Source organism: Aptenodytes patagonicus, chromosome 1 (genome assembly GCF_965638725.1).
Source record: "Aptenodytes patagonicus chromosome 1, bAptPat1.pri.cur, whole genome shotgun sequence".
NCBI lineage: Eukaryota > Metazoa > Chordata > Aves > Sphenisciformes > Spheniscidae > Aptenodytes > Aptenodytes patagonicus.
In genome coordinates this window covers 54337004-54360547 of record NC_134949.1, presented here as the reverse complement: position 1 = coordinate 54360547, position 23544 = coordinate 54337004, and the positions used below count along the sequence as shown (strand labels likewise).

Sequence of the window (23544 nt, the reverse complement as noted above, 5' to 3'; positions counted from 1 at the left end):
GTATAGGCACAACTTTGGGCCCCTATTCCATTTCAAGCTGCTGATACTCACAAAGTAAATAAGACTGTGCTTATCTTTGAGACAGCTACACCTGTACCAAATTTAGTTGAAAGTAATCAGTATGTAAAATAATAATTATTAGAAGGACTTTGATAAAAACAAAATACTGTCATCACAACATAAGTCTTAATGCTTAAGGAAATTAGATAAAAAACCAATCTAAACTCTGAAGCAGATAGAACAGCATTATTTCCAGCTGAAGCTGGAGCTCTCTATTAGGCTGTTTTAGTAGCAGCAGATACAAATTAAAAGACAGTAGTAAAACAGAAATGAACAGTTAGTGTTTTTCCCACTTTGTTTCATTTTCTTTTAATATCTGACTTTCCTCTCCAAGATCTCACCTCCCAGAGAGCACTGAATGTTAAAGAACTGTGAAGATAACTTATGAAATCAAAACAGCACAGTAATTTTCATTCTGACTTAGCTATGAGTTCTTGCAGGATTCAACTGGGAACTGAATCACATTATCTGGGAAAATAGCAACATTGATCCAGGTAACACCAATAATGTTAATCTATTGTTCTTGTGATATAAGGTTATTTTGCCCATCTGTTATCATGACTATGTCATACTGAAACTACAGGTAGTTATTTCAACAACTTTTTTTGACAAGTAGGTTAATACTTTTTCTGCATTTAGTCACTTCTGTTTTCATGAATCATGAATGAAAAAAAGGCAAAAATCAAACATTATGCAATCTTAAAAAGAAATAAGAACTACTTGTTTAAATAAACACTTTAGTCATTTGCATTCATTTGTAAACTTAGCAACTGTGTTGTTATAGCTTTTGATTTCATGTGGCTGAGAAGGAACAACCAGATGTGTCTGTGAAGCAGATGTCAACACCTCAGTATATTAACTGCCATGAAGAACTCTTCCTATTCGAGAACTAGCTGAAGCAGTCCTAAAACATGTGTGAGTATGAGAGCTGCAGGGGTTCTGCCCTGCCCATCTTTGTGCCAGTAAAAGGCATCTGAGGGCAGGAGGGGCAGAGAAGAGGGAGAACTCACCATGACTAGAGTAGGCCAAGAACATGTCCTTCAGTGTTTGCCAACATTACTCATGGAGACATGAATGCAGAAGAGATGCTAGAGTTCACCAAAGGTGAAAAAGGAGTGCCAAAATAAGTCCTCTGGATGTCCTGGACTATCCCTAACAATATCCTTGTTTTGGGATGGAATTGTATGTGGTAAAGGTTAAAATAACCCTCACCCATTTTTGAATAAAAAAATCACAGGATTTTTTTATTTTGTTTAACTCAAATACTCAGATCATTTCTGTGAAATTGTCTGTAAAGTAGCCCCAGAAAGAGCAGTATCACCATAACCAAGGGGGTAGGGAGCTCTGGCACAGGAAACAAGAATAGGCAGACACGAGTGGGAAGCACTGAAAGGCTGAGCATATCTCAAGTAGTTGTAACTATGTGTTACAACATTCCAGTTAGAGGTTGACATAATTTAGGACAATGCCAGGGAGGTTTTAATTTATCTCCAAAATCACAGGAGTTGTTCTTTTCAGGTGAGAATCATGCAGTTCAGTGCAGGACTTATCTCTCTCTACCACCACCCTTCTTTCCCACACTTCATGGGCATTTCTTCCTCCAAAATTTTTGTGCTCCAGGTTGTCTTCTTCTGAATGTGGGTGGTAAATCCATATTCACAAAACAGCCATCAAGGCTCTTTCATGGTATACAGCATCCAATGAGGAATTCAGAGGAGAAAGACTTTCTCAGTCTATGGAGTCTCACCCTTCAAATTTCAGTTCACAGGAGCCAGAGCTGAAGACGTTTCCAAACTAGGTATAGATAAACGTTCATCAGACATTACTGAGCTATAAACTGCACAAGGCAGAGGCTTTCTAGAGAGCTTTTTAACCCTTGTTGCTTTCAGATGAAACAGTTTCCTCAGCTGTTCTGTTTCTGCTGCCCTTGTGAGAATTTCAGTATGCACAAGAGCTTGAATATTCATCAGAGCAATACAGCTTGTTTTCAAGCTCAGTAAGGGTTCAGGCTTTATTGAGGAGACAGTTCAACTGAAGGTTTTGATCACTTTGTCATCTCATTTGTAAGACAAAAAATAAGTAAGGATTAATACGCTATTATTTTTATTACCTGTGAAGTTAATGTATAGGTAGATAATAAAGCCAGTGATTTGTTCCACAGCAGTTATAACCATTAGCCTGGTCCTGTAAGTCTTATTTGTGTGAGCTGCCCTTACTCGAAAGGAAAATCCCAATGAAGATAATGAGAGCACTTATGGCAGGAAAGGTTCCCGAGTTGATCCTTAATTAAAGTCCATTTTAAAAATGTCATTGTGGAAATATTGCTCTTACATTCATACTGTAAGTGACATGAAGAGTCAGTGAAGGTTAATTGCTTTGAAATTATATTTGTAGCCTTCTTAATTAGACTCTGAACTGGAGATTTCAAACTATCTTTCCATGGATAACAAAGCACAGCAAAAATAACTGTCATCTAAAGAAGGCCCTCAAATTAATGTGAATTCAACCATGAACAAACTGCCAATGAAATCCTGTTCATACATTCTCTTCGGTAATTTTGCAGGTTGTACAAATCCTTTAGGGGTAAATTTAGCTCTTGAATCTTTGTCTAACAGCCATTTGAAAAAAAAAGGGTTAACTTTTCAATTTGTTTTGGAGAAGCAAAAGGCAGGAAAAGGCTATTTTCTGCTGTACTGGTAAGACATACAAGCTGAAAGCTGAACACCCATGGTCTGGTTACAAAGCTACAAAAGCTTTGAAGCTGGAAGCCATTGTGCAGCGGGAGAGATATGACTTAGTTGCCATCACAGAAACATGGTGGGGTGACTCTCACGATTGGAGTGCTGCAATGGATGGCTATAAACTCTTCAGAAGGGACAGGCAAGGAAGGAGAGGCGGTGGGGTGGCCCTGTATGTTAGGGACTGTTTCAATTGTCTAGAGCTCAACAATTGTGATGATGATAAGGTCAAGTGTTTATGGGTAAGGATGAGGGGGAAGGCCAACGAGGCAGTTGGCTGCTGGGAGTCTGTTATAGACCACCCAACCAGGATGAAGGGGCGGATGAAGCATTATACAAGCGGCTGGCAGAAGTCTCACAATCGCTAGCCCTTGTTCTCGTGGGGGACTTCAACTTCCCGGATGTCTGCTGGAAATACAACATGGCAGAGAGGAAACAGTCTAGGAGGTACCTGGAGTGTATGGAAGACAACTTCCGGACACAGCTGGTAAGTGAGCCTACCAGGGGAGGTGCCTTGCTCGACCTGCTGTTTACAAACAGAGAAGGACTGGTGGGAGATGTGGTGGTTGGAGGCTGTCTTGGGCTTAGCGACCATGAAATGATAGAATTCTCGATTCTCGGTGAAGTAAGGAGGGGGGCCAGCAAAACCACAACCATGGACTTCCGGAGGGCGGACTTTGGCCTGTTCAGGACGCTGTTTGAGAGGGTCCCTTGGGAGGCAGTCCTGAAGGGCAAAGGGGTCCAGGAAGGCTGGATGTTCTTCAAGAAGGAAGTCTTAAAGGCGCAGGAGCAGGCTGTCCCCATATGCCGTAAGAAGAACGGGTGGGGAAGACGACCGGCCTGGCTGAACGGGGAGCTCTTGCTGGGACTCAGGAAAAAAAGGAGAGTTTATCACTTGTGGAAGAAGGGGCAGGCAACTCAAGAAGAGTACAGGGATCTCTTCAGGTCATGCAGAGAGGCAATGAGAAAGGCAAAAGCCCAGCTAGAACGCAATCTGGCCGCTGTCGTTAGAGACAACCAAAAATGTTTTTACAAATATATTAATGACAAGAAGAGAACCAAGGAGAATCTCCATCCTTTATTGGATGCGGGAGGGAACATTGTCACCGAGGATGAGGAAAAGGCTGTGGTACTCAATGCCTTCTTTGCCTCAGTCTTTAACAGGCAGACCAGTTATCCTCAGGGTATTCGGCCCCCTGAGCTGGAAGACAGGGACAGCAAGCAGGATGAACCCCCCCATAATCCAAGAGGAAGAAGTTAACAACCTGCTATGCCACCTGGATGCTCACAAGTCTATGGGGCCGGATGGGATCCACCCGAGAGTGCTGAGGGAGCTGGCGCAGGAGCTTGCCAAGCCACTCTCCATCATTTATCAGCAGTCCTGGTTAACGGGGGAGGTCCCAGATGACTGGAGGCTTGCCACTGTAACACCCATCTACAAGAAGGGCCGGAAGGAGGATCCGGGGAACTACAGGCCTGTCAGCCTGACCTCGGTGCTGGGGAAGACTATGGAGCGGTTCATCTTGAGGGCACTCACAAGGCATGTGCAGGACAACCAGGGGATCAGGCCCAGCCAGCACGGGTTCATGAGAGGCAGGTCCTGCTTGACCAACCTGATCTCCTTCTATGACCAGGTGACCCGCCTAGTGCGTGAGGGAAAGGCTGTGGATGTGGTCTACCTGGACTTCAGTAAAGCCTTTGACACTGTCTCCCACAGCATTCTCCTAGAGAAGCTGGCAGCTCACGGCTTAGACAGGTGGACTCTGTGCTGGGTCAAAAACTGGCTGGACGGCCGGGCCCAGAGAGTTGTGGTGAATGGAGTTAAATCCAGTTGGCGGCCGGTCACGAGTGGTGTTCCCCAGGGCTCAGTTTTGGGGCCGGTCGTCTTGTCCAATATCTTTATCAGTGATCTGGATGAGGGGATCGAGTGCACCCTCAGTAAGTTTGCAGACGACACCAAGTTGGGCAGGAGTGTTGATCTGCTCGAGGGTAGGAAGGCTCTGCAGAGGGACCTGGACAGGCTGGATCGATGGGCCGAGGCCAACTGTATGAGATTCAACGAGGCCAAGTGCTGGGTCCTGCACCGCAGCAACAACAACCCCATGCAGCGCTACAGGCTTGGGGAAGAGTGGCTGGAAAGCTGCCTGTCGGAAAAGGACCTGGGGGTGCTGGTTGACAGCCGGCTGAACATGAGCCGGCAGTGTGCCCAGGCGGCCAAGAAGGCCAATGGCATCCTGGCCTGTATCAGAAATAGTGCGGCCAGCAGGAGTAGGGAAGTGATCGTGCCCCTGTACTCGGCACTGGCAAGGCCGGACCTCAAATACTGTGTTCAGTTTTGGGCCCCTCACTACAAGAAGGACGTCGAGGTGCTGGAGCGTGTCCAGAGAAGGGCAACGAAGCTGGTGAAGGGTCTAGAGAACAGGTCCTATGAGGAGCAGCTGAGGGAACTGGGGTTGTTTAGCCTGGAGAAAAGGAGGCTGAGGGGAGACCTCATCGCGCTCTACAACTACCTGAAAGGAGGTTGTAGCGAGGTGGATGTCGGTCTCTTTTTCCAAGTAACTAGCGACAGGTCGAGAGGAAATGGCCTCAAGTTGCGCCAGGGGAGGTTTAGATTGGACATGAGGAAAAATTTCTTCACTGAAAGAGTGGTTAAACGTTGGAACAGGCTGCCCAGGGAAGTGGTTGAGTCCCCATCCCTGGAGGTATTTAAAAGACACGTAGATGAGGCGCTTAGGGACATGGTTTAGTGGGCATGGTGGTGTTGGGTTGACGGTTGGACTTGATGATCTTAGAGGTCTTTTCCAACCTTAATGATTCTATGATTCTATGAAAATGAGGATGTGTGCACACACGTATCAATGTGCATCTTTGCTCTACAGGATCCGCAGACACTGAAACATTCAATGTCTGACACTCACCATACGAGGTATGTTCCAAGAAAATGTCTATTGCTGGAAGCAGTACAAACTAAAAGCACAAATGTTGTCTGAAGTAGTAATCACTACTGTCCTGGTTTCGGCAGGGATAGAGTTAATTTCCTTTCTAGTAGCTGGTACAGTGTTTTGGATTTAGGATGAGAACAAAGCTGATAACGCACCGATGTTTTAGTTGTTGCTAGGTAATGCTTACACTAGCCAAGGACTTTTCAGCTTCCCATGCTCTGCTGACTGAGAAGGCTGGAGGTGCACAAGAAGCTGGGAGGGGGCACAGCCAAACTGGCCAAAGGGACATTCCATACCATGTGACGTCATGCTCAGTACATAAACAGGGGAAAGCTGGCCGGGGGGGCCGCTGCTCGGGGACTGTCTGGGCATCGGTCGGCGGGTGGTGAGCAATTGTACTGTGCATCACTTGTTTTGTGTATTATTATTATTATCATATTATTATTATCATTTTATTTCAATTATTAAACTGTTTTTATCTCAACCCACGAGTTTTTCTAACTTGTGCTCTTCCAATTCTCTCCCCCATCCCACCGGGTGGGGGGGAGTGAGCGAGCAGCTGCGTGGTGCTTAGTTGCCGACTGAAATTAAACCACGACAACTACATGAGAAGTGTATTCTTTAGTGCAGGAAAAATGCCCAACCCTCTGCACTCCCAGGTAAACCACTGGCAGTAGCTAGCTGTTGTTGGCTAAGGCAATAGCAGGTTTTTACCTCATTTAACATCAGAGAAAGAAAATCATCAGCTGTAGTAGCAGCAACAAGATGAGCCTGCAGTATTTCAGTGAGAATATTACCACACATCCCCATAGTTTATTTGTCTGAAAATGGGTATATTATTATCACTTTCTATTTATTTTCATTTTGCCTGACTTTTAAGGCTGCAGCTGACTTTCGTTTATCTAAAAGAAAATGTTTATTAATGGTTATCAGGGATTTTTCACATCATGTGCCTAAACCAGGATCACTTTGGGATGAAGAATGTTATTAGTGGCTTTGTCTGTTTCAGATTTGGCACATCACAGCCTCAAAACTGCTAAAGTAAAAGAGAGAGTCGTGAAAGTGCTGAATCTCTCCTCCACGTTCCTCTGCCCTTGCCCCCAAATCACCCTGCCACCCAAATCACTTCTTAATTTAAATTGGTTCACTCAGAAATATTCATCTGAGATAGAATGAGCTTTGTGTATTTTTCAGGGATGCCCTGTTTCATTCAGTTTGTCAGGCAATTAAAACTTCCAGAATCAGAAAGAATTTAAAAAACCCATTACAGGGCATTTCCAAGTTTGGTTGCACAAAGATTTGTTTAAGAGCAGGAATCTTACAAAACTGTGATTCCCTGCTTATAAAAAGCCATTTGCAAATGTATAGTTACTATACTGTAGATGAATATAAACACAGGAATGACCACCCTGGTTCAAAACAAGTAAGTGTCCATGTCCATGCAGCCTTGTGCCTCGTCTCTGGTGGTAGCAGCTCCCTGACCCACCCATGATCTTGGGGTGAAGCAGCTCAGGGGGACATGGGAACAGATCATCTTGGGGATGGAATTTATTAGGGCCATCTGAGCATCAGAGAAAGCTTAAAATGCAGCTCCACCCCGAGAGACACATATCTTGGAAATCTGACAAAGATACGGGACGAGATCCTCATGTACCACAAGGGGACATAGTACAAATGAGAATAACTCCATTAACCTCTGGTATACAGGGCCATTTTTGTTTAATTAATCCAGATATTTTCCTAGTCCTCCTAATCGTGTAGATTTTTAATCTAATTTTCACTGAAGTAATAAATATTTATTTTGAAGTGGTTTATTCAATTATATATTAGATTAATATTTAACCAGAGAGTTTAGCACATTTGGAAGAACAAAAAAAAGAAAAATAGCTCCTGATATAAAGTTTGAAATCTCTGAACAGCAACTAAAAGCATTTTCCTTGCTAGTATACAGCTATCTAAGAAATTGCAGCTAATTACCACTGTTACTATTCCCGGCTGACTAGCAGCTCACTACATAAAATAACTAAGATGTAGTAGAAAAATAATGAATTATCATCAGGTCTGATGGAAAACATTTTTCGCGTATTGTGAACTGTTCATTCTTGTAACTGATAATTTTCAGAAGAAATGCTTTGGCATAAATAAAGCCCTTCCCAAGCTGTGGCTGCAGAAGAGAGATACTACTCAGAAGTCAATCTTGAAAATTACCATTTTGTATTCCACACAATTCCAAAAAAATGCTTGCCTCAGCCAGTCAGAGCTTCCTTCCTCCAAAAAGAGATTTCCTATTACTTAAGAAATAAGATGAATTTAGGTCTTCTCTTGTACTGACAATGTTGTGATATACCCTATAATGTATGCCATAATCCCTTTAAAAGAAAACCTGAAGCCATACTGCAAAAGTTATAGACACACCTCACAAATGTGATTCTTGCAGTTTTCTTCTTTGCCTGTTTTGGAGGGAGGGCAGATGGTTAGCTGTGTCTCTTAACACAAATTTAGTTTTTTTCTGAAAGCTAGCCTTTCTCCACATCTGGCCTTTCTTATTTCAAAAATATTAATTCTTATTGAAAAAAGGTCTGATCAGGCCTTACTGGTTTTGGTCTTAACTATTTTCCTTCCCAGACTCCGCATTGTAAGTGCTGTCAGTCATCTGTCATTCCATGCTTCTGAAAGCAGCTATCACAAATGAAGACTGTACTCATACCATGTTTCAAACATCATCTGTATCAGACTGGAGACCTGGATGTGCAAACTGTGGCTAGATCAAAAAAGATAAACTGCCTGTTCTTTGCTGAGGTGAAAAATGTCTGAGGCTATGAAGAAAGGAAGAAGTAACAAATTCCAGACCCAAATTACATTATTGCAATATTTGGACAAACATCAAACATGGACAAGCTCATATAAATATTTAAGGAATAATGTTTTAGAAAATTAAAAGCACATAAAACCAGGAAAGAAGGAAGAATTCTGCAACCTCCAGCTATAGTTATGTGGCAAAACCTACAGTGAAGACATGGAGATCTTATCTGAAAACTCAGTATATGGAGATTTACACTTCCAAGGTGGTTGCATTTGTGAATGATTTACTACATGGCCTTTAAGCAATCGTTCAGCATGTCTTGGACAAACATTGATTTATGACAACACAGAAATCCTAGATATGTTAAACTGGCAAAAGTACATATCTTGCTCTTCAGAAATACTTGTACAATAGCCAGAAAGATCCTCGTTAGTGTAATTAAAAGACTGATTATGTGTTTTAGGCTCCTGTGGCTATTTCTTAAAGAACAGTTTAATGTACTTCCCACTCATCTCTTCTTCTCACTTAGGATTCCAGCTTTGCAAGAAAATTTTATCTTTTTTACTATAAACTTGAAACTCAAAATCTGTACATAAGATCTGATAAAAAGGAAAAGGAGACACTAGTGACATTTTTCAGCTACCACCTTAACACAGTGCAGAAGGTCTGAAAGCCTTGCATTTATTCCCCATTCTCTGAGGACTTCAAGAACTCAATGTGCTACTAACATTTTCCTTCTTCAAAAAATGGCCCTATGTTGGATGAAAATTCTTAAACAACACCGAGGTTAGCCAGTGGAGCATTGATGTGGTACTGGGACCCCCCCCCCTTGCCTGTGCATGTTCTGTCTGAATCAGTTTTGGCACAAGTGTGTGATGGAAAGGGATGCAGGGTGACATCTAAAAGCCCAAGAGTGGGGAAGAGACTGTCACTGTTATTCTAGCCTACAGGTTGATGTACTTGTTGAAGACAATGTGAACTCCACAAGTAACTGCCCATGACAATTATGTAGACTCCATTATAATTGCATTGTAATGACAATATGGTATGGTAAGAGCACTCTAGCAAAACCTTAACTCCACCAAATATGAAAACGCGTGGACTTTTCTTACCACTGACAAACTGCAAGCTAAACTATGACATTATTGTCGATGGCAATTCTTTACTTCTGCAGCTCAAGAATTTCAGTAACTATTTATCTTCACATTCCTAAAACAGTATTGTGGGGCTCTGGGTTAGAAATTTAAATAAAAGCCTTCACATGTTTCAAAAAAAAAATTTTTATATTCTAGTAACTTTTTTACTTGTTAAAAAGCAAGTCAAAGCTTATGTAATGCAACAGTGACAACTGAACACTGAAGCTTTAATCTAATATGGAGGCAGGATTTTATCAACTTTGGAGCATTTCTGTTACTGTTCTGAGTAGGCAACAATTATCAGTACTGCCTTTGTGAAGGTTACTACACTTAGCAGTGGGTAGAGGTGAAAGAGAAATCATTTTCTTAGTGATCAAACCCTCATCTGGCACAACTGACTTAGACAAATGAAGGTGCCAGTCACAGTAATTGCTACATCAGTTAATATGTGTTGGGATAAACATAAATTAAAAAATGCATTTCTACTCATTCTTTCCCCATGTTTGGGGATAGGTGGGCATCTTTACTACTGGCTCATTATATAGAGGTCTTCCAACAGAATGTTTATATATATCTTGGAAGAAGCAGCAATTTGCACAAAGTAAGCAGCAATTTGTAAAAGTAAGCAAACCCCAACATAATACACTTCTTGACTGTTAACTGATACCGATAAAAACATTCTTTTTAACTCTACGTTTCCAATTATTTGATACCCGCACTCCACAATCAAAGATTAAAAGCACAAACTAAAGATGTTCCTGAAATGCTCTGGTTACCAACATACCCTGAAATTCTTAGAACAATTAAAATGCCTGCATGCAACTCACTAGACTAATATTGAACAAGTCATTATATTTCAAAATTTTAGTGAAGCAGAATAAGACAGACACAGCCAACAGGCTGGAGCATGACGGGAACACAAGAATCTTGTCAGAGCCAGCACCTTTTGGGAGAAGGAGGGCAGCTCATCCAGCATTTTATCGGTCCCCACACAAAAGGAATGGAAGACTACACAGAAAGCGAAACAGAAAACGTCAGGCCTGCTGGGGAGTAGAGCTTCAAAGTCTGCAATGATCTAAAAGAAGTGCCAAACAACAGCAGGAAGGTTAATGAAACTAACACAGTATTTAATAAACCCCCCTGCCAGTTTACGAACACAAACATGAGCAAAGTAGAAGAATGAAAAAAATATTCTGGTTCATATATGCCAATTCTCCATCCAGACACAAAAAAAACTTTCTTATGTGCTGTAAATTTGAGGGAAGTTAATAGTTAACATTACTACTAATAAAAATATCAACCCAGACATCCCAATTTCTTCATTTTTTATTATCACTGGTCTATTTTTGAACTAATTTGCACTTACTCTTCCTCTTGCAGGGCACAATAACTGGCCCATCCTTTTGCTCAAGTATCGGAAGACTCTGTAGTCTGAACCTGATGTCTATTCAGGCCGTAGACATTTAGTGGAGATAACCCTGGCTGGTGACTGGTGCTAGGAGCAGATTTCTACTGAAATTTCTCTGGAGATTTGCACCTGGTTTTGTTTTCCTCCTGTTGGAAAGACACTACTTATAGAATCATAGAATCATTTAGGTTGGAAAAGACCTCTAAGATCATCAAGTCCCACCGTACACCTAACACTGCCAAGTCCACCACTAAATCATGTCCCTAAGTGCCACATCGTCTTTTAAATACCTCCAGGGATGGGGACTCAACCACTTCCCTGGGCAGCCTGTTCCAACGTTTAACCACTCTTTCAGTGAAGAAATTTTTCCTCATGTCCAATCTAAACCTCCCCTGGTGCAACTTGAGGCCATTTCCTCTCGACCTGTCGCTAGTTACTTGGAAAAAGAGACCGACACCCACCTCGCCAAAACCTCCTTTCAGGTAGTTGTAGAGAGCGATGAGGTCTCCCCTCAGCCTCCTTTCCTCCAGGCTAAACAACCCCAGTTCCCTCAGCTGCTCCTCATAGGACCTGTTCTCTAGACCCTTCACCAGCTTCCTTGCTCTTCTTTGGATGCACTCCAGCACCTCAATGTCTTTCTTGTAGTGAGGGGCCCAAAACTGAACACAGTATTCGAGGTGCGGCCTCACCAGTGCCGAGTACAAAGGGACAATCACTTCCCTAGTCCAGCTGGCCACACTATTTCTGATCCAAGCCAGGATGCTACTGGCCACCTTGGCCACCTGGGCACACTGCCACTCATATTCAGCCAGCTGTTGGCCAACACCCCCAGGTCCTTTTCCACTGGGCAGCTTTCCAGCCACTCTTCCCTAAGCTTCTAGTGTTGCATTGGGTTGTGACCCAAATGCAGGACCCAGCACTTGGCCTTGTTGAACCTCATACAGTTGGCCTTGACCCATCGATTCAGCCTGTCCAGATCCCTCTGTAGAGCCTTCCTACCCTCAAGGAGATCAACACTCCCGCCCAACTTGGTGTCGTCTGCAAACTTACTGAGGGTGCACTCGATCCCCTCATCCAGATCACTGATAAAGATATTAAACAGAACTCGCCCCAGTACGGAGCCCTGGGGAACCCCACTCATGACTGGCCGCCAACTGGATTTAACTCCATTCAATACAACTCTTTGGGCCCAGCCATCCAGCCAGTTTTTTACCCAGCAAAGAGTACACCCGTCCAAGCCATGAGCTGCCAGTTTCTCCAGAAGAATGCTGTGGGAAACAGTGTCAAAGTCTTTACTAATGTCCAGGTAAACAACATCCACAGCCTTTCCCTCATCCACGAAGCGGGTCACCTTGTCATAGAAGGAGATCAGGTTAGTCAAGCAGGACCTGCCTTTCATAAACCCATGCTGACTGGGCCTGATTGCCTGGTTGTCCTGTATATGCCATGTGATGGCACTCAGGATGATCTGCTCCATAACCTTCCCTGGCACTGAGGTCAGACTGGCAGGCCTTTAGTTCCCTGGATCCTCCTTCCAGCCCTTCTTGTAGATGGGCATCACATTTGCTAACCTCCAGTCAACTGGGACCTCCCTGGTTAGCCAGGACTGCTGATAGATGATTGAAAGTGGCCTGGTGAGCACTTCTGCCAGCTCCCTCAATACCCTTGAGTGGATCCCATCCGGCCCCATAGATTTGTGTGCATCTAAGTGGCGTAGCAGGTCACTAACCATTTTCCCTTGGATTATGGGGGCTTCATTCTGTTCCCCATAATGGCAGAGGGCATTATGGCAGAGGAGGTTTGTTTTACTCATTCCTATTGCAGATAATAAATCCAGTCCCTGAAAAATTGTTCATCCAAAGTGAGGCATTTAAGAGCATTACATCAACTTGGCTTCTTCCTGAATAAAATCACATATTTCAGATTTTTAGACTTTGAGCTGCCTGTAATTCATTGTGTCTTCTGTTAGTACCCTGTTCAGTGCTGCCTATTCTTTGTGATTTTGTTCTCAGTTAGTCAATGTCTGTTTCCCTTATCACAAACACTGTAACTACCCATAAGACACCATCTTTCTCCAAAATTTGACAGCCCTGAAACTCAACACGGGGTCTGAAAGTCACATGGGCTTTTTCTGTTTTGCATTTTGCAAGTGAATAAAGGCTTCTAATAGTCAAATGATTTCTCTCGTGACATTGGTGCAACACTGGTGCCATTGATACGCTTGGACAAGTGTCACTGATAGGTCTTAACACTGGCATTTTGCAAGCAGTTTTGCTTCCATAAAAGTAAAAGACAGAGAAATACAAACAAAACGACATTCTCTGCTTTCTTTTGAGTTCTGTTTGTTCTACAGTCGTTAACTAGGAATGAAACGCAGTATCAGTTTATTTTGACCATCAGTGTTAGAAGGACTAATTTTGATTATGCTAAAGACATAGAAATGCTGAAAAAGAAGTTTTAATCACATCATTACGTGACAAAGAACAACTGCAATTCTGACCCAAGAGAGAATTAGCCATTTGACTACTTTAGGGATGTAATTGAAATTCCAGTGAATTAAAAGGAACTTTTCCATTGATTTCCTTTAGCTTTGAGCTGGACCTTTAATTATTAGAAATGTAGACAGACTTTATGCTCCCTCAGGACTCTATCTTTCCCTTTTTGTGACAAAGAACTAATTTGAAGGCACTAGTCTTTAATACATGAACTAAGAAATTGATTTTTTTTCAGGGTGAATCCAGAAGGAAAAGTTTTGATCTTGTAATTAAGTTATAATAAAATACTCACTGATGGATCCTTTGTTGGCTGAATGGAGCAGTATAGCAGTCATTCTCCTCCAGATCTGGCAGTGTCTCCTTGTCCAGTTTCATTGGCTTTCTAGGTAACCATCCTCGAAACCTGCTTATTTGTTTCTCGATCCTGCAGCACATAAAAAGTGTGAGCATTTGAGATAGTGTTTTTTCATTACATTACAGAGCACTTACAAAGAACACATGCTGGCAAACTAGGCCACTTAATATTTACAACTAGAAAATATGTAATGTCTTTTGACTTTTTCTAGGCAGACCAAATTATACATGCTGAACTTGATTATTAATAACCAGCTTTCAGCAGAGGAGCATCTTATTTTGTCTGAACAGAAAAACAATGCTGATGGTACATGATGCTATAAAACTTATTAAGCTCAGTAAGCTCTTGGCAACTTTCTAAACCTTTATTTCTCAGCTTTTCAGTTAGTTTAAATTTCAGGCTTAATTGACACATTAGACTTTGGACATATAAACATTAGAACAGCAGAGACTGTGACAGAGAGCTTTGGCAGCTAAACCCCAGCAAGTTGCATCCCTTTACTGCTCTCCATACAGATTCTTATCTCACAATTGATGCTATAAAAAATAGGCTACTTTGTTCATTTGATTCAATTGTAGTGTCTTGCAATACTACAACCTCCATGAAACCAGAACGCTCAGCGTATAGATTAATAGGTGACTGCTATGCAGATTCTTATATTTAGAAGGTGAAAGCAAACTAAGATCAAGCTGGAGAAAGGGCAGATCTAACTGCAACTGCACTCATGCAAAGATGCACACTGAAATGAAGGGAAAGGGAAGAATCAGAGCTGACTGGAGAAGACAATCTAAACCAAATTCAAATCCAAATGAAAATGTTATAATGAAAAACACATGAGAAAGATGAGACATGTCTGGCACAATGAGTCCTACTCTCTCAGAAGTTCCTAACACCTTCAAGTCCTAATCAGTGATCCCTGCCTGCAAAAATCATAGGCTACAAATTATGGACTATGCACATACTTCAGTCAGGAGATGAATCTTTCCAGGAGTGAAGCTAAAGGGCATGAATCGACATCCTTTGAACTTTAAGTCCAGTTCTGGATGAAGCTCAAGGCCTGGAAATGTAGTTGTTTTTTTTCTTTCTATAGAAGTCACTGCAATAACTCTATGACCAGCAAATGCTGTGAGCTCTGCACAGTCACTTTGAGGGAGGGCAATCCATACCCAAGCAGCTGAGTGTGGGGGAAAGTGACATGAAATTATTACATACTTTCATTTAAAATACATATAATATTTCCTAAAATATTCAACCTTCTCCCATCAGGTATTTTTATCCTGGATAAGAAAGCTAATGCTAATTTTTAAACATGGGCACATTTAAAAATTGTAAACAAATTAGCTCTACTTGTTCTGGTACCATTTGTGTATTCCCATTCTGGGAATACCATGGGCAAGGGGGCAAATTTACCATCAGGACTGTTTGGAAGAACTGGAATATGTATGTGAACATAACATAAGACTTATACTAAATTAATCATAAACTCTTCATGGGCAGTGTTTGCACTGGCCCAGCAGTTCAGAGTACGGGAGGAGGTGGCTTGCAAATGTCTGTGCCTGAGTGCAGGCAAGACGTCAGATTCCAGCGCTGTAAAGGGCCTGACCAACTGTAACTCTTCAGTTACAGCATCCAACCTGACTGCCTTGAGCTAGTCTGTGCAGACACTGATAGGAACAACAAGGGAAAAGTAAGTTCTCTCCAGGGGGATTCCCTCTCTCAGCCTCCAGTTTTCCCTCTGTAAAGGCCACAAGCTCTGCATTACTGTATGTTTGGCAGGCTTAGTGACTCTGGGTATGGAAAAGGGAAGAGGAATGAGGCAGGTTGTCTAAATATCCTATTCCATGCTTATTTGTTGACTAAAATAATTTGAATTCTCTAAGCTAGTAACACTCTTGCTAATCTGCAATCCTTTCCCATTCATCCTGCAAATCAATGTGCACATTTGAGATATGTGTGCTGCAGGTTTATCACACCATGCATGCACGCACAGCACACACAGAGTGCTTTCCCCACTTAAGAGCAATGCATTATTCATGTTGGCTTCTCACTGAGTGTACCCAGAATTTGACTGGTTTGCCATTCCCAAGGCTCAGATTACTTGGCATGCTCAGTGAGCCCACTCCTTCCCTGCTGGCAAACAGGTCTGAAAAGGTTTCAAAGCCTTTCTGCAAGGCCCAGAACAGTACAGTTTCCAGTACAGGAAAGCCAGCCCTAGGGAAAAAAAAACTAGTTATCTCCTTGGAAAAGAAAAATGACCAAACTCTTAAATTGCCTCCAGGCCACTCCAGCAGTTCCATCAGCCAGTAGTGCAGGCTTTATACTCTACAGGAGTATCTCTCGAAAGAAAAGGTGAAAGAGTAGTGTTGGTGCTAAGAAACACAGACACAGTGTTAAAAATCTACCATGTTTTATCGCTTCTTCAAGGCTAACCCATGCCTCACCTTCCCTTATGGAGAAGCTTATATACTCGACTGAAACGGTGTTCCCTGAAGATCTGATGATAATATCCTTCTTAAATTCCTTCTTTAAAAACACTTGTTAGCCTCACATGGCAAAAATTCTTTGTCTTAATTCACATAGTGTCTCAAAGACAGAGTTTCTTCCACTTCAATCCTGGCCCTGCTCTCCAGGTCTAGTCTTTACACAGTATCCTCTTTCTGAAGATACATATTGTGCTTAACTCATGCAAAGGGTTTCTCAAATAATTTCAAAGAAACTGGTTTCTCACTAGGAAGTGGGGCAGCGACAGAATCATTTTTTCAAAGGAAAGAGGAAGTTAGGAAAAACAAATGTTTTGAATCAAGACTGTTTTTTATCTCTGGCTCAGCTTTGATAGAGCTTAACGCATATTGCAGTGCTAGATATTGTCTTAGTTTAGTTTTTAACCACAATGCAGGTAGAGTTCTAGGTACTGTATAGGTACCTGATAGCCTTCCTTTTCTCCAGTATATATGAGGAGAGTTTTGTTATTTGAAATTTTGGGATCACTAGAATTTTTCAGAGAGACAATTCAAGTCAGATTGACAAGTTGCAAGTGACTTGCTCTGGGCTTTACCTTGTAACAAAAGTTCTCTTTAAAATAAATTTTGCTTGAATGTCATTATAATGTTTGGCTTAGCTCAAAAAAATGGACAAAGGCTTCAGTTACTTATAATCTTCACTGAACTAGGAGTAGAAGAAATAGATACTTTTATTGAAGCTGTATATCTGAGTTTCACATAAATGAAAATAAAGCTGAATATGTTTTCTTTTTTTCCACTGGGACTATTCAGTTATAGCTTTTCCGCTTCAAGTAGCTATTTATAGACCTGAACATAAAAATAGAATTTAGCCAAGTGTTGTCATCACTCAGGAACTAAAATACCATAAAAAGATCATACCTCTTCCCATACTGACTTCAAATCGCATCCTGACTCATAAGAAAATGAATGTAAAGCAAAATTTCATACACCACATATGAATGTTAGAATCTTCACCTACTCCTTCCTTTTAATCTATTGCTTTCATCAAAGCAGCCATGTCTTAAATAAAATCAAGACAAATTCCAAAGTTAACAGGCGCTATAGTATGTATTATAAGGTGGGAATGGAAAGTGGGGAGCATCACCAAGCTTTAGAAGAATTGTGTGTCTATGAGCCTGTGCCAACTAGGTAAAAATGTCTGAACTCCACAAAGAGCCCATTTGGTCCTTACTAATATAAAGAAGCAAATACTGTAACGTGAGATCAATGATGGTACTCTCAAGTCACCAGTACTGAGTGATGGAATTTAATATATAAAATGCTTTTTAACATGCTCATACAGCAGAGTGATAATATATGATTTATTTTCCCATGGATGTTCATCTGCTGACATTAGCTGCAGAGTGATACAGCTGTTTACTCCAAAATGCAGATTTTTCAAAGCTAATTCTCTCTCAGAGGTTCATGGGAGTTTTTCCACTGACCTCAAAGAGAGGCAGTAAATCAAACACTACACCCTTTCAAAAATTCCATCAACAGCACTGTGGCATTAAATGCCAACATTATGATCTGGTCTTTGCCAAGCCTGTATATTTTTTAGGCTTTTTGGAGACATTTTCATTTAATTGTCCAAGATATCAAAAAGAAAATGCAAACTGCAGCACTGAAAGTTTTTCATTGCATTAAGTCAGGCCTAAAACATAACCTTAAAGATATTTAATAATTGAGTGAAAGCACTTCAAAGATTCTTGAAAAATACTCATCTCTCAAGCTCAATAATGTTATACCAGAGATAAACTTGGTTCATTGCCTTCCTATCTACCAACAAAGTACTAAGCATCCTCACAGAGGAAGCAATAAATAATGCCATCACTATTACAAGTAAGTAAGGTGCATGGAAATGAAAAAAAAGCCGTAACTGTGGTATTTTAACCCCAAGAAACTCCCTAATGAGCTACCTGAAAAGAAAGAGATACAGTGTTTGCACTAACAAATGCACTTATTCTTCTTTAAAAGACTCCATCAATTGAAAAATATTTCCTTATTCCTAAAAAAGGCAACACTGATAAAATGAATTGCCTATTTCACACGGCAGATGCCTTAAAAATGTGACTTCTGTATTTGTTTTTGCAGATGTCCTACTGTGTAATCACTCCCTCCACCCTTCCTGCAAACACAGCTAATAAACTTTTCTTTCCAGCTTGGCCTTAACCATTATTTTTGTTATTGGGTCCAAATAAACATAAACTGGACCGGCATAAGAATTGTACTCACCTATTCATGAACTTGTATCGGCGGTGCAGGTAATAGATTTTTCTCCTGGAAGAACAGCAAAAATGAAGCCAGTCGAGAAGAAAACCCATCGTCAGTTACAGTATGAACTAGCAAGGAAGGAAAGGAGATTGAAGACAGAAGCCTGTAAGAGGTGGAGGAAGAGACTAAAAGAGAGATTAACAGAACTGTCACAGGAAGCCACACAGACTCTGGTGACGTTTGAATTGCAAGAAGGTCATCGTTTTCCCATTGTCTTCTCTTTTTCTGCTACTTGTCATGTGTGAAAGACAGGGACCCAAAGATGTTTTTATTTCAAAGAAGTCCATAAACTGTTGCAGGAATTTTATAGGCCTGATACAAATATGGATAAATTATCTCATATCCACTAGTGAATTACTAAAACTGCATTTGGTGAAACACAAGGGGAATCACTTAGAAAAGCCAGGAAAGTGGTACCTGATGCTGCAATATGCCATAACACATGCAGTACCAAGCGGGACCAGTGCTTGCTGTTGGGGTAACATCCCTTGAAACAGAATATAGGCTACACAAGCAAATGAACATGTGCTCGCCACCCTCCCCCAGGTATGCAGCCACTCCCTCTGCCCCTCATACAGGCACAGCTGATTTCTGCTGTCAGTGCAATAAGCTGTGTGGGAGTGCGTGTGGGGAACCAGTGAGCAGACAAACATGCATGAGCAGACACATGCTGACCACACTCTTGGCCTGCTTCCTGACCCGCCCCGTAGGGCTCACGTTGCCTGGGGTGGGCAGGCGGAGCGGTCCCCTAACCATCCTGTGTGGATCCGGAACGGGGAGTCCACCTCCTGTCCCACTCTGCTGCTGGCAGCTCTTGTTCTCCTCATATGTGCCTATAACACCACAGCTGTCGGGATTCGACTCATCATCTTCAGCAGAAAGATCACATCTTCATAAGAGTTAAGAAAATCTGAGGGCTTTTAGGTGTAGGTTTGGGGCTGATAGTCCTTACTGGAAGATTTGGGTGCCTGCCTGGACTCTGGTTTCAATGACCGCTGGAGGTCATTGTTAACTCAAGGTGGTTTCTGTATATTCTGAGAGGTTCCGTGGTGTAACGCTGAACTGTACCACTTCTGGAAAATGAAGGGCTCACACCACACTTTTCATTCTGAATATTTGTGTATATTAAATGTACTGTAGGAACGCTGTTAGTGCCTCGGAAGCAAGCATGGTTGGGACCTTTCTAAAATAAGACAGCACTGATGCCTTCTAAACTATAGAAAAAAAACCTGGTTAGAATTCCAGGTTCATTTTCAGAACTTAGAATTTAAATAACACATAATATTTTGACATTAGTTTTGTTATCAGTGCCCATATTGTGCCGGTGAAGTGAAATTTTCAAAACAATTTCATGTTGGCCAGCCTCCTTTGGCCAACTCTTCCACAAGATAGTGTTATTTACTCGGCAGGAGTAGAGAAGGGTCAAAGATAAGTGTTTCTAAAGATGCCATCCACTTCTTGGTTTTGCTTCAAATATTCAGAGGCATCCACTGTTTTGGCACCCCTGCTTTGAAACAGCAAGGATTTTATTCACTGATGTGTGGGCCTTGGACAATTCTAACCTAAAATATCAGGAGCTGTAAGCAATCAGCAGCCCTTAAAAAAAGGGGTCAGACAAGGGCACCTGGAAACAGGCAGTCTAGCCTAGTGGACATTTTGTAAAATGCTGGTCCTTGTTTTTAAATGGTAAACAGTATGGTTGCTCTTAAAATAAAATTTAAGAGCCTGCCCAGCAGACATTAGTAAATCACCATGATTTCCTCTTAACAATACTGTAATAATTCTCTCTCTGTGGACGTGGAAAGAATGAAGCCGTGGCCCTGAAGCAAGTCAAGAAACCTTTAGTATTTTCGATGCTTTCTATATAATCTGTATGGCATCTACTTTGCTATCTGCTGAGAGATAGATTTCAAAAAAGGGACTTCAGATCAGGAAAGAACAAGCTGCTCACAGTGACTAAAATCTGAGTTCCTGGTGTATTTCTTAATCAAGAGACCTTCTCCTCCTACTGGGGCAGGTTCATCTCAAGGAATGCCACAGAAGTCAAAGGAGGTACACTTTTGGCCCAGCCCATTGTTTCTATGGCTAGAACACTTTTTTAAAAGAATATGAATATCTCACAATGTCTTGTGATAGCTTTTATATTTTTCTCTTTATCACTAAAAGCACAAGAAAGAACAGTTGAAGATTTGCTGTGAAAATGAAAACCAAAATACATACAGAATAAGCCTGCAATTTTGTCCTTAATTCATATCCATTTTTCCTATCAAGTTCTGTACTGCTACAGCTTGTCTCATATCAGAGGCATTTTTCATCCTTAAGTAAGAAAAAAACAGGAATAGAAATCCTACAAAGGACACCAACTCACTAGTTGCATATTCTGGGTCTGATCCTTTTCTTGCTCAGGAGTAATTCCATTAAAATCAATGGAGTTATGCATCTATAAACCCTGCTAATTTAAAGAAGAATCAAGACCTATCAGTTCATTGGTTTTGGTCAGTTCCAGTGGAAGTCTTTATGCTATTTTAACAGTTCTGATAACCAGCAGAGTAAAATCGATATTTTTACATAGAAAATTTCATAGCCCAACATGCAAATAATATTAAATAAACAATAAAAATAATCCGAATGACAATGTGGAGTGAATTTGGTTATCAGTAGCATTTAATATAAGTTCTTTACTTTCTCCACAGAAAAAAGTATTTATAGTCTGAATTGTTCTCCTGTTAGATCGGATACTTATTTATAATCTGTATTTCCATAATTACACTCTATATAAGCAATTTACAGGTGCTGAACATACCAGATACGTCCAACAGACATGCACCTTCTGTGCTGCCTTACGTACCTGGATCTTCTTGACCTCCCATTGATTTCAATGAAATGTCCATTTAAAAAACAGCAGCGCACAAGTATGCAGGGGGCTCCAGCATTGAAGGGGTTAAAGGGCCTAAGGATAGAATACCCCATGAAAACAGCTGCACTGCTACAGCGTGCCTTAATTTCAAACCAGTATTGTACTGAAATTGCAGGCATTAACAAGAAACAGCAATGAATATGGTATCTAAGGTACTCCATTTATATTTTCTGAAGATGTGTGGTATCTTATAGAAGAGCTTTTCCCAGTGCATTTTGGTGTTATTATTACATTATCTTTACAGTATAGTGTGACTTTGGAGGTTGAGACAAAACACAACTACACCTACCTGAAAGGCATTCTTACATTCATTAGTTCAGCATATTTGCCCAGGACCTCCCAAGGGGCATGCAACTTCACAAAGATGATGTCGCTGTTTGTTAGAGACGACTGCAAAAGAAAAACAAAACAGCCACCAGGGCTTACTTTTTCAAATGAAAAAGAAAGAACCTGTGGTTGGTGGTCAATAACTCTTTTTCTGGTCTTGTGCCACCCCTCCCTCTTCCTGATTCTTCCTCAAGCACATGTAGTTCTATCAGTATTTTGTCAACTTATTTTCCTTCTGGTTTCCTGAAGGCCATGCTGTGACTCCCTTCTGGCCTGCACATGCATTTCCTTCTCATGGAAAGGAGGACATGGAGGGGAGGCTGACGTACAGTTGTGGGTTACCCAAGTGTGGGGTGGGAATAAGGTTGGTGAGTAAATCTAGGTCTGGAAGCTTGGTCCTGAACTTCAGCTAAAAGCAAAATGTGATCTGATTCTGGTTTCTGGCATTCACACAAAAGTGCAGATGTGTGGAGACACATCTGGCAATCAAGAAAAGTTTGTATGACAGTGTGGTCTCATTGTTGCTGCCCCACATGGACAAATAATGAAGTCCCAGCTACAGAGCCATGGTCTCCAGCTTCCCTTCCTCCAGCTTCACTCTTGGCCATGTGAATTCTGAATGTTAGAACTGAAGCCAGTGGGAAAAAGGAAATCTGATGCTGCCCGCAGCATAGTATTTTACAGATTTGTTGCCCAGGAAGGTGGAGGGCCATGACTATGCCAGCAAGATCTCTTTGCAGTGCTCCCATCTTCTTTTCTATGGGTTGTATGTAGCATGGAAAGAGCTTTACATAAGGTATTCGCACCAGAATGGCTGTTACTTAAAAGAAGGCTGTCTGGTGAGGAACAGAGAATATGCAGTAAAGAGGAGAAGGGGAGAATTTTAGCTCTGTTTGCACTCAGGAGAAATAGTACTTTGTAAGAAAGCTACAGCAGGGTCGGCTGAAGCTGACGTGAGAACTCAGACAGCCACATGTTAATACTGGAAGATGAATTGTTCAAATTCTAATGGAAATCAATGAAATTCTCATAAAATTGCATATAATACAGCTTTAGACAACTAAATGGATCACATTAACAGGGACAACTACTACAGGCTGAGTTCGAGGAATACCCAGGAAATGGGTAAGGGTGTACAGGGTATGAGAAAAGGGAAGTGAGACTAAGAAAACCAGGCAACAAAATTGTTATTTGGCTTTAGGGATGATTTCCTAGTTTTTTAGACATTGTATTATATTCAATGTTTCTCACATTAATTCTTGGTTAATACAACTTATTGGGAGTTCTTAAATCCAGTATTGTTTATCTGGAAGCTACAGTGACTATATGGGTGGGAGGCTGACATTTGTACTTTTGATGCCTATTTGATTCTTCCCTCCACTATCCTGATAGATGCTGAAATTATTGAAACTGCTATAACATGTTCATGTCCTTAGAGTAGCTAGAACGTTATTATTAGTTTGTGAAGTGATAGGAATGAAAGCTCCAACAGTTAAGATACATATATATGATTTTCTTTAGCACAGGAAAAAAAAAGAAAAAAAAACCAACCCAGTCACTACAGAGTTAACATTTTTTTTTAAACAAA

The 23544-nt window shown here is 41.3% G+C and overlaps 1 protein-coding gene across 4 annotated transcripts in view; it reads right to left on the bottom strand.

Annotated features, from left to right (window-relative positions):
* The window catches only part of ANO4 (anoctamin 4), a 150537-nt gene that overhangs the window by 63162 nt on the left and 63831 nt on the right, over positions 1-23544 (bottom strand). For 3 of the 4 annotated variants that reach the window (XM_076335459.1, XM_076335473.1, XM_076335480.1), the window contains 4 exons: positions 21919-22019; positions 21561-21662; positions 18674-18718; positions 13875-14006 (listed from right to left, as the gene is read on the bottom strand). In XM_076335459.1, the coding sequence (XP_076191574.1) occupies positions 13875-14006; positions 18674-18718; positions 21561-21662; positions 21919-22019 (380 nt within the window). The remainder of the gene's footprint in view (positions 1-13874; positions 14007-18673; positions 18719-21560; positions 21663-21918; positions 22020-23544) is intronic. The other variant, XM_076335466.1, reaches the window with a different exon arrangement.